The sequence below is a fragment of the Microcaecilia unicolor genome, chromosome 4 (assembly GCF_901765095.1).
Source record: "Microcaecilia unicolor chromosome 4, aMicUni1.1, whole genome shotgun sequence".
Classification (NCBI taxonomy): Eukaryota; Metazoa; Chordata; class Amphibia; order Gymnophiona; family Siphonopidae; genus Microcaecilia; species Microcaecilia unicolor.
In genome coordinates, this window is record NC_044034.1 from 15,001,385 (window position 1) to 15,016,758 (window position 15,374).

Sequence of the window (15,374 nt, forward strand, 5' to 3'; positions counted from 1 at the left end):
GTTTAGGATTCCAGAATCTTGCTATTCTTTGGGGTTCTACATAGAATGTTGCTACTCTGAGATTCTGCATGGATTCCAGAATCTTGCTATTCTTTGGGGTTCTATATGGAATGTTGCTACTCTTTGAGATTCTGCATGGAATCTTGTCACTCCTTAGGATTCTAGAATGTTGCTACTCTTTAGGGTTCTACATGGAATGTTGCTACTCTTTAGGGTTCTAGAATCTTGCTACACTTTGAGATTCTGAATGGAATGTTGCTACTCTTTAGGGTTTCAGAATCTTGCTACTCTGAGATTCTGCATGGAATCTTGTCACTCTTTAGGATTCCAGAATCTTGCTATTCTTTGGGGTTCTACATAGAATGTTGCTACTCTTTAGGGTTCTAGAATCTTGCTACACTTTGAGATTCTGAATGAAATGTTGCTACTCTTTAGGGTTTCAGAATGTTGCTACTCTGAGATTCTGCATGGAATCTTGTCACTCTTTAGGATTCCAGAATCTTGCTATTCTTTGGGGTTCTACATGGAATGTTGCCACGATTTGGGTTTCAGCCAGGTACTTGTGACCTGGATTGGCCACTGTTTGGAAAACAGGATACTGGGCTAGATGGACCATTGGTCTGACCCAGTATGGCCTACTCTTATGTTCTTAATGAAATCCATTGTTCTGAGCACTACCATAATTAGAAAATCCAAATAAATAAATCTGGCATTCTTTAAGAAGAATTTTTAAGCTGGCACTCGGTGGTAAGATTCAGTGGGCCTCCACTGTCAGCTGACTGGCCAACATTAACACCTTAGAGGCCAAAAGATGAAAGAAATATTCCATGAAGTCACATCCACCTTTCAAAAGACAGAAGAAAACAAATGACAAGTTCTTTACCTATTCCAGATGATCCCAAGAAAAGAAAAACCAGGGGATGTTCTTCATCATACCAGCCATTCTCCTTCCTCCGAATAGCTGCATTTAAACACAAACAAAAAAGGGGGAAAAAAGGACATATAAATCAATGACATAAAACCAAGTATAATTATCACTAAGTATACACAATGTTTTACTGCTCTCTGTTCACTCAAGTCCTCAGTACCATTAGTGCTAGCTAATTTGATTAGCTGGCAAGACCCTCAGAGGCACCTAATCAAGTTACTATGGATTTGGAAAGCTGCCCAGAGCTGATTTCGGATAAAGTTTTCCAGGATGTGCACTCAATGTTGCCATGGATACTGAGAGGAGGATGGACACAGAATGAATGAAAAGGGGGAGAGGAAAAAAAACAACAACAAGATTGTGTCCTAGTCTCCACAGTCCCTGTGTTACGGCTTTTCTGAAAGAGTTTGCTGCTGTTCCCTCTTTTGGAGACTGAAGGTCAACCTGTTTGAATCCAATGTCACTGTAGCCTTCAATTAGCAGAGAACACAGTGTAAACTGCATTTAAATACTGGGAACGGAAAAGATTTAGGCCCCCTATGTCCTATGAGAAGACGACGAAGGGTACCACCGCCTCTTCAGAAACAATGACTTCAGAGTAAAATCTTTAAATGTTCCATGGTGAGTACAGCTACCTGTTAGGTATACTTCTGAAATACTGAACAGTATACAGAAAGATAAAAGTATTTTTCCCGAGCACTTTATGCCTAGGGAGTCCATCTTCTGTTCATTTTCAAAATAAACCACAGACTTGGATAGCAAGTAGTCATAAATTTGAAGCTCTAGAAAGGTGTAATCATGTTTAAGCCACAGGTTGCCCTCTCAAGTACTGCGACTGTCTTTGCTTGCTGTACGTGGCACATAAGCTTATTTTTGAGAGAGGAAAGGCTGTATTGATTTTTAAGAACAAAGGCACATCAAAAGCCCTGTCCTCAAACACATTTTGCCACAGGCAGAAAGTAGGACCTAAGGTGCAACTTAAAGGAAACGTGTACTCCGAGTACCTTACAAACAAGCTTCTATCACAAACGAGTCTAGTATTCTACACTCTGGATCTGTTGCTGTTGCCAACACAGATGGCCCAGTTCTACCAGTGACTCTGTTGAAGGCCCTTCTGAAATTTGGCATCTTTGCAAAGGGCTCTGCATCCATACATGGAAATAGTCTTTTACACGTAGACAGATGTAGTACTGATAAAAGGTACCTAAAATACTCGAATTGGTAATAAGTATGAAACTTGCAAGCCACAGCACCGATTGTCAAGTTAACTATTATGCATGTTACCCTGTATCCAGTATATTTATGGAATACGGTATATTTCATAAGCAAGCACAATACCTGGTATAAGAACCTATAAGACAAACCCAAATAATGCATTAAACAGACATACTGGACTTGATGTAAAAGAAAAGCAAGAATGAAAGGCACACTGGTGATATATTTAGAAGTGAAATGGCATCAACTATCACAGTGATTCCCAAACCTGATTCTGGAGACACGCCAGGCAAATTACCACATACAGTGGAGGCGCGATGATTCCTACGTGGAGTAGTCAAGACAAAGGGGAAGGGAGTAGGGCAGGTAGGCTGTACCCAAACACGAGGGAGACGTATGCATTTCCAAATCTTTATTGAGGAACAATCAATTGACTCGACACAGCTGAGTGTTTCGGCGCAGGTGCACCTGCGTCAGGAGTCTTATAACTAGGATAACCTGGCGTTTCCTTGTCACACAATATAATTACAAGACGTAATGTACAGTTTGAAATCCCAATGAATGGCGATGAACGTGGAGTCCAGTAATGAATCCCAAATCAATAAAGATTTGGAAATACATACGTCTCCCTCGTGTTTGGATACAGCCTACTTGCCCTACTCCCTTCCCCTTTGCCTGGAGACATATCAGCCAGTCAGGTTTGTGGGATATCCACAACGAACATTCATGAGAGAGATTTGCATGCAGTAGTGGAGGAGTGGCCTAGTGGTTAGGGTGGTGAACTTTGGTCCTGGGGAACTGAGGAACTGAGTTCGATTCCCGGCACAGGCAGCTCCTTGTGACTCTGGGCAAGTCACTTAACCCTCCATTGCCTGCCGCATTGAGCCTGCCATGAGTGGGAAAGCGCGGGGTACAAATGTAACAAAAATAAAAAAAATAAAAAGTTCATGCAAATATCTCTCATGAATATTCATTGTGGATATCCCACAAACCTGACTGGCTACGGTGCCTCCGGGACCAATGAACTAACATGTCATAATTCTATGTCTTCCCACCATCAAAACTGGCAGAAACCTAACACTCCTCTTTCTGAAAGCAGAAAAGGCATGTGAAAGCAGGGCAATTGTCCACTAATCTTCCATTAAACAAATAAAAAAAACCCAAAACCCTGTTATGTTACAGGAGGATACTTAGCGTTCATTCTGGAGCCACTTCCAGTTCTGCTGCAGAGCGCTCACTTTAATCACAAACCTCAGTGTCTCACAGAAGCCCTTCAGCTTGGCTACTGAGCTGATAAATTCATTGTATTACTTTACACAAATCAATACCCAGCAGTTATCATGCTTTGATGTGACCGAAATTGGTTTTAGCCAATTTGTGAGTGTAATAAATGTCCATTTATCAAATCAATTCATTCAATGGTATATTTTCAGACTGCCCATGTTCACAAGGACCCTAGTACCCCAAAGCTGAGAGATTCTGAAAACCTGGCTGAAGCCCAATTTCTCCAGCCTCACTAGGCTTATCCAGTACAGTTCAGCAGCAATCTACACTAATTTTTGTTTCAATTTGGTTTCATAGTAACATAGTAGATGACGGCAGAAAAAGACCTGCACGGTCCATCCAGTCTGCCCAACAAGATAACTCATATTTGCTACTTTTTGTGTATACCGTACCTTGATTTGTACCTGTGCTTTTCAGGGCACAGACCGTATAAGTCTGCCCAGCACTATCCCCGCCTCCCAACCACCAGCCCCGCCCCCCAACCACCGGCTCTGGCACAGATTGTATAAGTCTGCCCAGCACTATCGTCGCCTCCCAACCACCAGCCCTGCCTCCCAACCACTGGCTCTGGCACAGACCGTACAAGTCTGCCCAGCACTATCCCTGCCTCCCAACCACCAGTCCTGCTTCCCACCACCGGCTCTGGCACAGACCGTACAAGTCTGGCCAGCACTATCGTCGCCTCCCAACCACCAGCCCCGCCTCCCGATCTCGACTAAGCTCCTGAGGATCCATTCCTTTGGCACAGGATTCCTTTATGCTTATCCCACGCATGTTTGAATTCCGTTACTGTTTTCATCTCCACCACCTCCCGCAGGAGGGCATTCCAAGCATCCACTACTCTCTCCGTGAAAAAATACTTCCTGACATTTTTCTTGAGACTGCCCCCCTTCAATCTCATTTCATGTCCTACCATCTTCCCATCTACGGTTTCAGTCCACCGTACTCCTCAATACCTTAATACAATAATTTTTAGGATGCTGTCACTCTTTCCATTTTGAAATATCAACGAAGAGAGAGAGATCATTCTCACTGCTCAAGAAGCAGCAACATTGATCTTGCTAACAAAAGCCAATATTGCTGTTACAGTTCCTACAAGAAGACAAAATCTTTGACTGGTCCACCAGAAGAAAACAGGAGGGTGCACTATTTTCCAGTATGCTCAATCTCGGTGTTTCAGCAGACCACAATATTACGCTTACTGGCTCAACACAATCACCCTTTCACTTCCCATGCTGTACTTGGGGATAAGGAATTTATTGCAGCTCATAATTAATCCTTCATTTCTGAATATTTACCTAATAAAGGGGTGGATTTAGCATTTGCTATTTGAATCCTGAGCTGGAACAGCCCGTTTTACTGTATTGCATACTTAATCATTTATAATATGATTTAATATGGGATTCAATAACCAATTGCTTATTTATTTTAGCTGGAGTGATTTAACAGGATGTATTTGGTTGGCTGCAATAATATTTTATTTCCTAGAATTTATGAATATCATATTATAGATTTTCTTTTACTGACTCACTTGGGCTTGAGCTTCTATATGCTTTTAATATGTTTGCAAGAGTCTGATCTGAACGCACAGATATCTTTAAAAGTTTGATTTGTGTCGGGGTTTGTAATTTGCCACTGGCAACCCCTGAAAAAGCTCTTGCCAGTGTGAAACAGAAGTGAAGGACTCTGGTTTATCTGGCTACTTTAGTGCAATAAAAGAGGCATTTTACTCTTATTCTGACTGCTGCCCAGTGGTATTTTGTGGCATGGGTGAAGAGTTTACCAAAGGAGCATCAAATGAGCCTTCTAATTTTAAGAGAGGGCCACACACTCAGTAGGCCAACTGCACCGGAAGCCAGACACCTCCTCGTAGCTGTTTTCGGAAAAGACCCACATTTCTCTCTACTGTTCAAACAGGATGCAGAAAGTTAGGCATGTCATCAACAATGAGTGGAGAAGCTGCCTAATGCAAGGGTTCTCAACTCAGTCCTTGGGACACATCTAGCCAGTCAGGTTTTCAAGATACCCACAATGAATATGCATGAAATAAAATCTGTATGCACTACCTCCATTGTAGCAAATCTCTCATATGCATATTCATTGTGGATATCCTGAAAACCTGACTAGCTGGGTGTGTCCCGAGGGCTGGGTAGAGAACCCCTGGCCTAATGGTTAGAACAATGGGCTGAGACCCAGGAGGTCCAGTTCAAAACCCACTATGGCTCTTTTGCGCAGGTGCTAGAAGCCATTAGCGCTGGACTACGGCCCGCATTTGCCTACACACTAGGATCAGAGCCAGCAAGTGCATGTAACAATGAGCTCGCCAACTGGTGAGCACAAATAGCATGCAAAATGCATGCTAAGCAGGGGAATTAATATTCCTCAATGCTCAGGGCACCACCATTTTGAATTAGCGCTCAGAGGAGGAGGGAGGGCTACTCCCTCTTCTGTTTTCAAAGTATGGGGGGGTTGGGAGGCATTAGACCACTGGGCCAGCAGTGGGCAGGGGGCTCGTAGGGGTTCGTTGGACCATCAATTTTTGTTGTGGGGGGGGGGGGTATTTTTTGAGTGTGTGGGGGTTTTACGGGGGGTCTGAAGGTCCACTGGACCTCCAACCCCTTTGTGTGTGCGTGGGTGGGGGGGAGGGGGTTAAGGGGTGTGGAGGTCCACTGGACCTCCATGCCCTTCTGTTTGACAGGTCCAGGCTTTTTGTTTTGACAGCCCGGACCTGTCAAAATTTCTGCTTGAGGACTGTGCCTTGGGCACATGCCCAGGCACAATCCTCCCACAGAAGTACCCCAATGATCAATGCTAATGGCGTGTATAAATTTGCATGCTATTAGAATTGATCATAGGGGCGTTTTTTCCTCGTGCTGTACAGTCGCTAATTTTACAGCCCTGTTCAGAACAGCACAAAGAAAGTGATCATCGGCCCGCTTGTGATCTTGGGAAAGTCACTAAACCCTCCATTTGCTCAGGTACAAACTTAGATTGTAAGCCCTCTGGGGACAAGAATATACCTACTGTACCGAATGTAACCTGCTGTGAGCTAAATTCAAATCCAATAACCAGTGGTTCTCAATCCAGTCCTCAAGGAACACCCAGCCAGTCAGGTTTTCAAGATACCCACAATGAATATGGAGGAGATAAATCTGCATGCATGCCTCCATTGTATCCAATCTCTCTCATGCATATTCATTGTGGATACCCTGAAACAGATGCCAGGGCCGCCGAGAGACTGAGCCAGGCCCGGGACAAGGCCGCCCCAGGGGGCCCCCCACCCGAGGTCGCCGGGCCCCCCCTCCACCGGGCCCTCTGCACTGACCTTAAGCGCCTCACCTGCGAAAGCGCAGCAAGCAGCGGCAGACCACTCCTTCCTTCTGTGTCCCGCCCTCGCGGAAGTTACGTCAGGGGAGGGCAGGATACGGAAGGAGGGAGTGGTCTGCCGCTGCTTGCTGCGCTTTCGAAAGGGGGGGCGCTTAAATTCAATGCCAGGGAGCGAAGGAGGGCGGGCCAGCCGGACTGCAGCGGCAGTGCCGAGCCCCCCCCCCCCCCCCCGGAGGTCCGGGCCTGGGGAATTTTGTCCCTCCTGTCTCCCCCCTCTTGGTGGCCCTAACAGATGAAAGTGTCCCAAGGACTGGGTTGAGAATCACAGCTCTAAAGCTTTTGTCACGGTCATCTAATTTCTAGCAGAAGTGTCAGGTTGAATAAAAGATACCTAAACTTTGTCTTACTGGTCTTTTATTTATTTAAAAACATTAGTACCACCTCAGAAGCTTAGCCGAAATTGGGTGGCGGAAGAGAGGTTGGTGGTTGGGAGGCGAGGATAGTGGAGGGCAGACTTATACGGTCTGTGCCAGAACCGGTGATGGGAGGTGGGACTGGTGGTTGGGAGGCGGGAAATACTGCTGGGCAGACTTGTACGGTCTGTGCCCTGAAAAAGGCAGGTACAAATCAAGGTAAGGTATACACATATGAGTTTATCTTGTTGGGCAGACTGGATGGACCATACAGGTCTTTTTCTGCCGTCATCTACTATGTTACTATGTTGGTTCTAGGTGGTGAAATCCAACATATGAAATTAAATTCAATAACAAAAATATAACTTAAGACTATTTAACTAGCCGACATAACATGATGTAAAACAAACAACAAATGTTAAATACAACCATTTCACAGACTACATCAAATTAAGAATAAGATCACTGCTCAATTACTTCTTAAAATCGGTGATGCTACAATCACAGATAAGCTGCATAATAGACAAACTTACCACAGCATTCCTACTAAAATTTAGAATTAGTTCTCTCCAGGAAACATCTGGAGAAAATAAATGGTCTTAATCGATTCCCTAAAATCACTCTAGCACTAGAGAGATAGATCTGTTATGGAAACCATTCTGTTTTCTCTGTGTCACTGCAGCACACTGGGCAGATAATTTCAGCATATTGTCTACAATGACACCTTAGCATCAGGTAACTATGCTGGCTGATCTGAAAGGCTTCGTTCTGTTTCTGCGAGTCTGACGTCCTGCACATACAACATGGACGTCAGACTCAGAAACAGAATGAAGCCTTGCGCCAGAAGAAGAGGACCTCGGCTGGCGGGGGTTGGGGTCCCCCGCCAGCAAAGGTAGGCGACGGCGGCGGAGGGCTGGCGGTGGGAGGTCAAGAGGATCGTCAGCAGGGGGGGGGGGGGGGGGTCAAAGTTGATGGTGGTGATGGCGGGATTGGCAATGGGGGGTGGGGCTAAAATGTGCCCCCTCACCTCGAGCTCTGGACCCCCCCTCCCGCCGAAGTCTGGCTACGCCCCTGTTCACAACACTTAGAATCTTATGAAAGCAGTGGATCATCCTGAATTCAAAAAATAAAATGTCTTAGTGATGCCTGAATGAATGAGAAATCCATAGTTAACTACAGATCAGAAAAAAAAATTAGAACGTTATACTTGACATGCCTGCTTCACAGTTAACAAGACAGTTTACCACAGATAGCCTTCACCTTTAGAGATCATTTCTTGTTCCCCTTGTTTCCTTAAGGTGGATTCAATAGAATGTCCATTCTTGGTTTAATACTCGATCAGGATGTATACACTGCGATAAGTAATTGATCTTCTATCATGCAAAGAAGGGTGATGGGCTGAACTGACTTTTTGCTAAACCAGATACTAGCATTAGGAGTACAGTAGCCTAGTGGTTAGCACAGCAGACTTTGATCCTGGGGAACTGGGTTCAATTCTCACTGCAGCTCCTTGTGACTCTGGGCAAGTCACTTAACCCTCCATTGCCCCAGGTAAAAAAAAAAGTACCTATATATACTATGTAAACCGATTTGAATGTAGTTGCAAAAAAACCCCACAAAAAACACAGAAAGGTGGTATATTCAAGTCCCAATTCCCATTCCCATGTAGCTTGAGTTGCCAATGGATTGATTAGGCTACTTAATCCTTATTCTGCACTGTTCTTCATACCGACATAAAATAGTGATAAAATATACTGTATGACATAGGCTTAAAAAGTATTTATTGATAATAGGGCACAAAACCGGAGGATGAAGACACAATATTTGTGACACGGCCATCTTTGGGCTGTTGTAGCAGCCATGCAGGCCAGTGCCGCGGTTAAACTGAACTTCAAATAATATGTTTTGCAGCATCAACAACCCAAAGACGGCCACGCACAGCATCAAAAGTCCTCTCATAGACGATACCTATGTCAAAAAAATCTCACTTCTGTTACATAGTAACATACATAGTGGATGACGGCAGAAAAAGACCTGCATGGTCCATCCAGTCTGCCCAACAAGATAAACTCCTATGTGCTACTTTTTGTGTATACCTTAACTTGATTTGTATCTGTCATTTTCAGGGCACAGACCGTGTAAGTCTGCCTAGCATTCTCCCTGCCTCCCAACCACCGGCTCTGGGACAGACTGTATAAGTCTGCCCAGCACTATCCTCGCCTCCCAACCACCACCAGCCCCGCCTCCCACCACCGGCTCTGCCACCTAATCTCAGCTAAGCTTCTGAGGATCCATTCCCTCGGAACAGGATTCCTTTATGTTTATCCAACGCATGTTTGAATTCCGTTATCGTTTTCCTCTCCACCACCTCCCGCGGGACAGCATTCCAAGCATCCACCACTCTCTCCGTGAAAAAATACTTCCTGACATTTTTCTTGAGTCTGCCCCCCTTCAATCTCGTATCGTGCCCTCTAGTTCTACCGATACTAAGATGCTGTGGGTGGGTGGGTGGGTGGGTAGGGAAGCCAGTCAATATTGTGGACTGCGAATGACTCAGCAACTGAAAAAGAGGACTGCTTGACAAAAAGTTTGCGTACCCCTGTTTTACGTACAGTTTTGTAACAAATATCAATCATCATCAATTGCACATTTACACTTTTGGATTACCGCACAAAGGAAGAAGCAGCATGTCCTGTCTCCTGGCCATTAGCAAGATGCTAGAGTTAGATATGTTACTGCAGTAAGAAAAATAAAAAGGAATAATGAACTCGCTCTTCAGAACTGAAATGCAGCAAAGAGGAAACACATGAGGAGAAAGAAGGGACAGAAAATGTCAGCTTTTTGGTTAAATATCCTGGGGCTTCAAGGGTATCAAGCATATGACCCATAATTCAATCAGAGGCCTCTATAAAGCAGGCGGCTTTAATGTGCACAGACACCACCTGTGTCAGGATCAGCCACTCTCCATTAATCAAAACTCAGCAATTAGCCTGCGCGTCTGCTTCCAGGCAGAGGTTTGCTTGCAGCAGAAAGGAGATCCAGCCAGCCTGTGACCAGAGGACCTTATTAACTGCTGTAACCTTATTAGGATTGTATGTGTGTCTCCTATATATTAAGTACAAATGGGCCAAACACACAAATCTGTAATCGTAAATCCTACCCTTTATCTGACTAGTTACCAGCAAATGAGGTTTACTCTATGAACGTGTCCATCAAAAGGAGGGGAGCCATCCAAGCAGGGAAATTCTTAACAGAGAGGAGAAATATGTAAACGCTAATGTGGGGTCTAAAATTTATTCTTGATTCTTTCAGGTTTATATGTGTATACTCCAAAATGAGGCAAGAGAAATGATTATTTAATTAAAGGACTCAAATATATAAAAAATATCTCTACACTCTTAAATCACTATAGAGACTAAACTCTATTTGTACTAAACCTTAAAATTATCTTTATTACTCACAAATATATATAACATTAAGCCCTCTGGTGAACAAACCAACATCTTCTACTCACCACACCCACTACTCACAACACAGTAACATAGTAAATGACAGCAGAAAAAGACCTGTACGGTCCCATCCAGTCTGCCCAACAAGATGAACTCATTTGACATGGTATATGATACTTTATATGTATACTCGACTTTGATTTGTCCCTGCCTTTCTCAGGGCACAGACCGTAGAAGTCTGCCCAGCACTGTTCTTGTACTAAAAGCTCTGAAGATTCTGGAATCCTAAAGAGTTACAAGATTCCGGAATCCCAATGAGTAGCAACATTCCATGTAGAACCCCAAAGAGTAACATAGTAAATGATGGCAGATCAAGACCTGTACGGTCCATCCAGTCTGCCCAACAAGATAAACTCATTTTACATGGTATGTGATACTTTATATGTATACCAGAGATTGATTTGTCCTTGCCTTTCTCAAGACACAGACCGTAGAAGTCTGCCCAGCACTGTTCTTGTACTATGTTCTGAAGCTAACATCAAAGCCCTTTAAAATTTACACTCCAGCCCATCCCTATCTATTCAGGGCATAGACCGTAGAAGTCTGCCCAGCTCCCGTTTTGTTTCCAATTACCGGCGTCGCCACCCAATCTCCCTTAAGATTTCACAGAACCATTCCTTCTAAACAGGATTCTTTGTGTTTATCCCACGCATGTTTGAATTCCATTACCGTTTTCATCTCCACCACCTCCCGCGGGAGGGCATTCCACATATCCAGCACCCTCTCCATGAAAAAATACTTCCTGACATTAGTCCCGAGTCTGCCCCCCTTCAACCTCAATTCATGACCTCTAGTTCTACCGCCTTCCCGTCTCCGGAAAAGGTTCGTTTGCAGATTAATACCTTTCAAATATTTGAACGTCTATCATATCATCTCTGTTTCTCCTTTCACCAAGGTATACATGTTCAGGTCAGAAAAGTCTCTTATCATACGGTTTGCAATGCAAATCCCATACCATTTTTCTAGCTTTTCTTTGCACCGCTTCCAGTCTTTTTGCATCTTTAGCAAGATACGACCTCCAAAACTGAACACAATACTCCACGTGGGGCCTCACCAACGACTTGTACAGGGGCATCAACACCTCCTTTCTTCTGCTGGTTATGCCCCTCTCTACGCAGCCTAGCATCCTTATGGCCACGGCTGTGGCCTTGTTGCATTGTTTCTTCACCTTCAGATCCTCCGATACCAACACCCCAAGGTCTCTCTCCTGAGTCGAGCTTACTAATCTCTCCCCTCCTATCTGGTATCTCTCTTTTGGGTTTCCGCACTCCAAGTGCATCACTCTACTCTTCTTGGCATTAAATTTTAACTAACGTATCAAAGCCAGAAGAAACCGTTTTTTTTCTTTTTTTTTTTTTTTTGTCTTTTTTATTATGCTTTTAAGGTGAACTTCTCTCTACTCTATATTCTGTTCCTGGTGCTTAGTGAGTTTGGGTGTTTTTTTTATATTTACATGACCTTTCCCTCTGCCATCATGTTTATTCTGGGGGTGACTTTCTGAAATCCCCTGTTTCCTTTTGTCACCCCCACCCTCTAGTTTAAATGTCTAGAAACATACTGTCTGAATTTCTCCCATCACAGAAAGATGTAGCCCACTATTTTTCCACGTAATACCCCATTCTCCTATGTATCTAAAACCTTCTTCTTTACACCAAGACTCAAGCCACTTATTGAATTCCTTTGTTTTGCGTAATCTTTCCTCTCCCCAACATAGGAATTACTTCAGAAAAAGCCACAGTCCGAACCAAAGATTTCAGTCCCTCCCTAAACTTCTGGAACGCTCTCTGTGCTGTAAACTTGCTATTGTTGGCCGGGTCATTTGTTCCCAGGTGAATTACAACGTCAGCGTTAGAAGCCTCGCTCTCTTCTCGGATCACTTTCAGTATTTGGTCTATACATCTTGTAGCTGAAGATCCTGGAAGACATTTCACTACGATGGAACCTCTGAACTGTGCTCCTAAGTTAATGCCTCTGATAATGGAGTCTCTGAGCAGTAATAATTTTCTGCTTTTCATAATTCTGTCATTAGTTGGGGTATGTTTCTGGGGTTGTGCTATTTTCATTGCCTCTGGTTCTACCACAGTACTTTTTTCGCTATCATAATGATGCAATGCTGCAAAAGAATTTGACAGGGGCAAAGCATGGAAGGGTGAGTATTTCTGTGTCACAGATCTTAGTCTACCAGAGCCTACTGTGACCCATCTATTCCTCTGATGTTTCATTCTCTGAGGCAGTGGTGGTGGTAAATTAGCTGGGAAATGAGTAATCCTGGATGCTTCTTTAATTGTAGTTAATTCCTTCTTGACTTTGTTGATCTCTTCTTTCAAGGCTGATATTTGGAGACAGATAGGATAAGCTCTAAGGCTTCAGATAGTTTGCCTTAGGATTAAAGAACATATATTGCACTGAATGAAGGTCATAATGATGTGATTCACAAGTGTGAAAAGGTGAACTGAGAGGGAATAACAAGAATTAGGCTTGACCAATTAAGTGTAATGAAGACACTTGTCCCTTGATTGCCCTAAATTAACAAACAGCAAAATATTAAAACAACATTTCACAACCTATTATCTCTGAGCTTATATTGTTTATATGTATATCTGAAAGTCAATGTACTTAGCTTTTCATTAACTGTGTAACCACAGTAAACTCTCAAATCCAGCTGAATCTTCTAAGGTGCAGTAGGGACGAATCAAATTTGCTTATATTCATATGTTCTCCCTCAGCCCAAAACTTCTTGTGTCCAAATAGTCACTATAGTGATTTACGGGTCCTTTTACTAAGACAAGTAAGCGTCTATGCGCGCCCAACGCGCACCAAAATGGAGTTACTGCCCGACTACCGCGTGGCTCTTGCGGTAATTTCATTTTTGATGCACATCCGATACGTGCATCTGAAAAATATTTTTTATTTTCGGGCACGTAGGTCATTATTGCCTGGTTATCGCGTGAGTCTAACTACACGAATAACCTCATCGACCTCCCAACCAGGAACAGATTATCGTCTTCTCGTACTTACCTCAATTTATACCTTCCCAACTGCAAAAGTATTAAATACAAGACCTCCTATGCATCCAGTTTCTCCTTTTTGGGCAGCCAGCTTTGCCAAGATCCATCCGAACAATCAATGACCATCTACCCTTCAGAATAATGTTGAAGACCCATCTCTTCAAGAAAGCTTACCCTGATGACCCAACTTAACTTTTTAAGCCCACACACATGATCCCTGTCCTGACGATTATTATATCTTAGACCATGTCTCCCAATCTCCTTATGCCCAACCCTTAATCTTTTCCTCTCCATCCTTCCTACTCCTTACCCCTTCCAATCTCTTTTCCTTCTGCTCATCCTATCTTTGTTTACCTCTCCATGTTCAATTTATATATCCTCAAAACCCCACTATTACTATGTATACTACAACTTGTAATATTCTCCTTCAAGACTTTGTAATTCTATTTACTATATAAGCCACATTGAACCTGCTATCTGTGGGAAACCGTGGGGTACAAATGTAATAAATAAAATAAAAGGCCAGAACAATAAAAATTATTTCTTTACACAATAAACTACACAAAAATTAGTATGTTCCTCTAAATTTACATGGTATTTAAAATAATATCATACATCAAAGGAACCAAAAGCCTGAAGAAATAAATGAAAGGTCAATGGGCAAACACTCAATAATTTCGGACCTTTGATTTAGGAAATAGATGATCTGCATCCTTCCAAATAAACCTGATGAAATGAAGGCACATCAAGTAGCTGTTTCTGAGATGATCTCAGAGCGCGAGTAGGTTGATAACATCGTAGAGTGGCACTAAGAGTTGGTGAAATAATACCATTCAATATTTTAAAAACTAGCAATAAAATTTTTAATTCAATGCAAAGTTTTACAGGGAACCAATGCAGTGATTTCAAAATTGGAATAACATGATCATAGCGAGAACCTCCTTTAATCACTCTGGTTATAGCGTTTTGAACTACTTGTAACGCCTTCAGCATGTTACCGGTAATTCCCATTAGCAATTCCACTCTTACTTCCACCTTCCAGGTGCTGGGACTGAACCAAGCTCCTACAAAAAGGACAGGTTTATTCTGACTCCTAAATCCCATACTCTTCTCAAATTGACTGGCATTAGGTGCTGGGACTGAACCAAGCTCCTACAAAAAGGACAGGTTTATTCTGACTCCTAAATCCCATACTCTTCTCAAATTGACTGGCATTAGGTGAGAAACCTACCTGATATTGTCTAAAATTTTTAAGGCTTGTTGCTTAATCAATTTAATTAGCACTGGGAAACCTCTCTTTGTCTTATTTTCTTTCTTTCTGTTCCTGCCAAACTCTGATAGAGGGGAGGGGCATTTTTACATAGCTGACACTGCTATAATTATTGGCAATATCTAGATTTATTTAAAAGGAAAGTTATTAATATCTTAAGGCAGTTTTAAAAAGTATAATAAATTGTAAAGTGCTGGATCAGACACTACCATTTTGGTCCATTCAACTAGAGAATTCCCTTGATAGCAGCACTTAAGCTGACCCATTGGGACTTATAATCCCACCCACCCTCCCCACAACCCACCCACCCCAGGGTTGTCCACTCATTTATAGACAAACCAAACCTTATTAACTTTACTCCACAGTCATACACAGGCAGTCTTGCAGGCAGATACTCCAACATAGTACACCTGTTCATAC

The 15,374-nt window shown here is 43.0% G+C and overlaps 1 protein-coding gene across 1 annotated transcript in view; it reads right to left on the reverse strand.

The window, feature by feature from the left end:
• CLPB (ClpB homolog, mitochondrial AAA ATPase chaperonin) overlaps window positions 1-15,374 on the reverse strand; it is a 266,010-nt gene that overhangs the window by 46,570 nt on the left and 204,066 nt on the right. Inside the window, exon 8 of the mRNA XM_030199980.1 lies at window positions 884-961. Coding sequence (XP_030055840.1) covers window positions 884-961 — 78 coding nt within the window. The remainder of the gene's footprint in view (window positions 1-883; window positions 962-15,374) is intronic.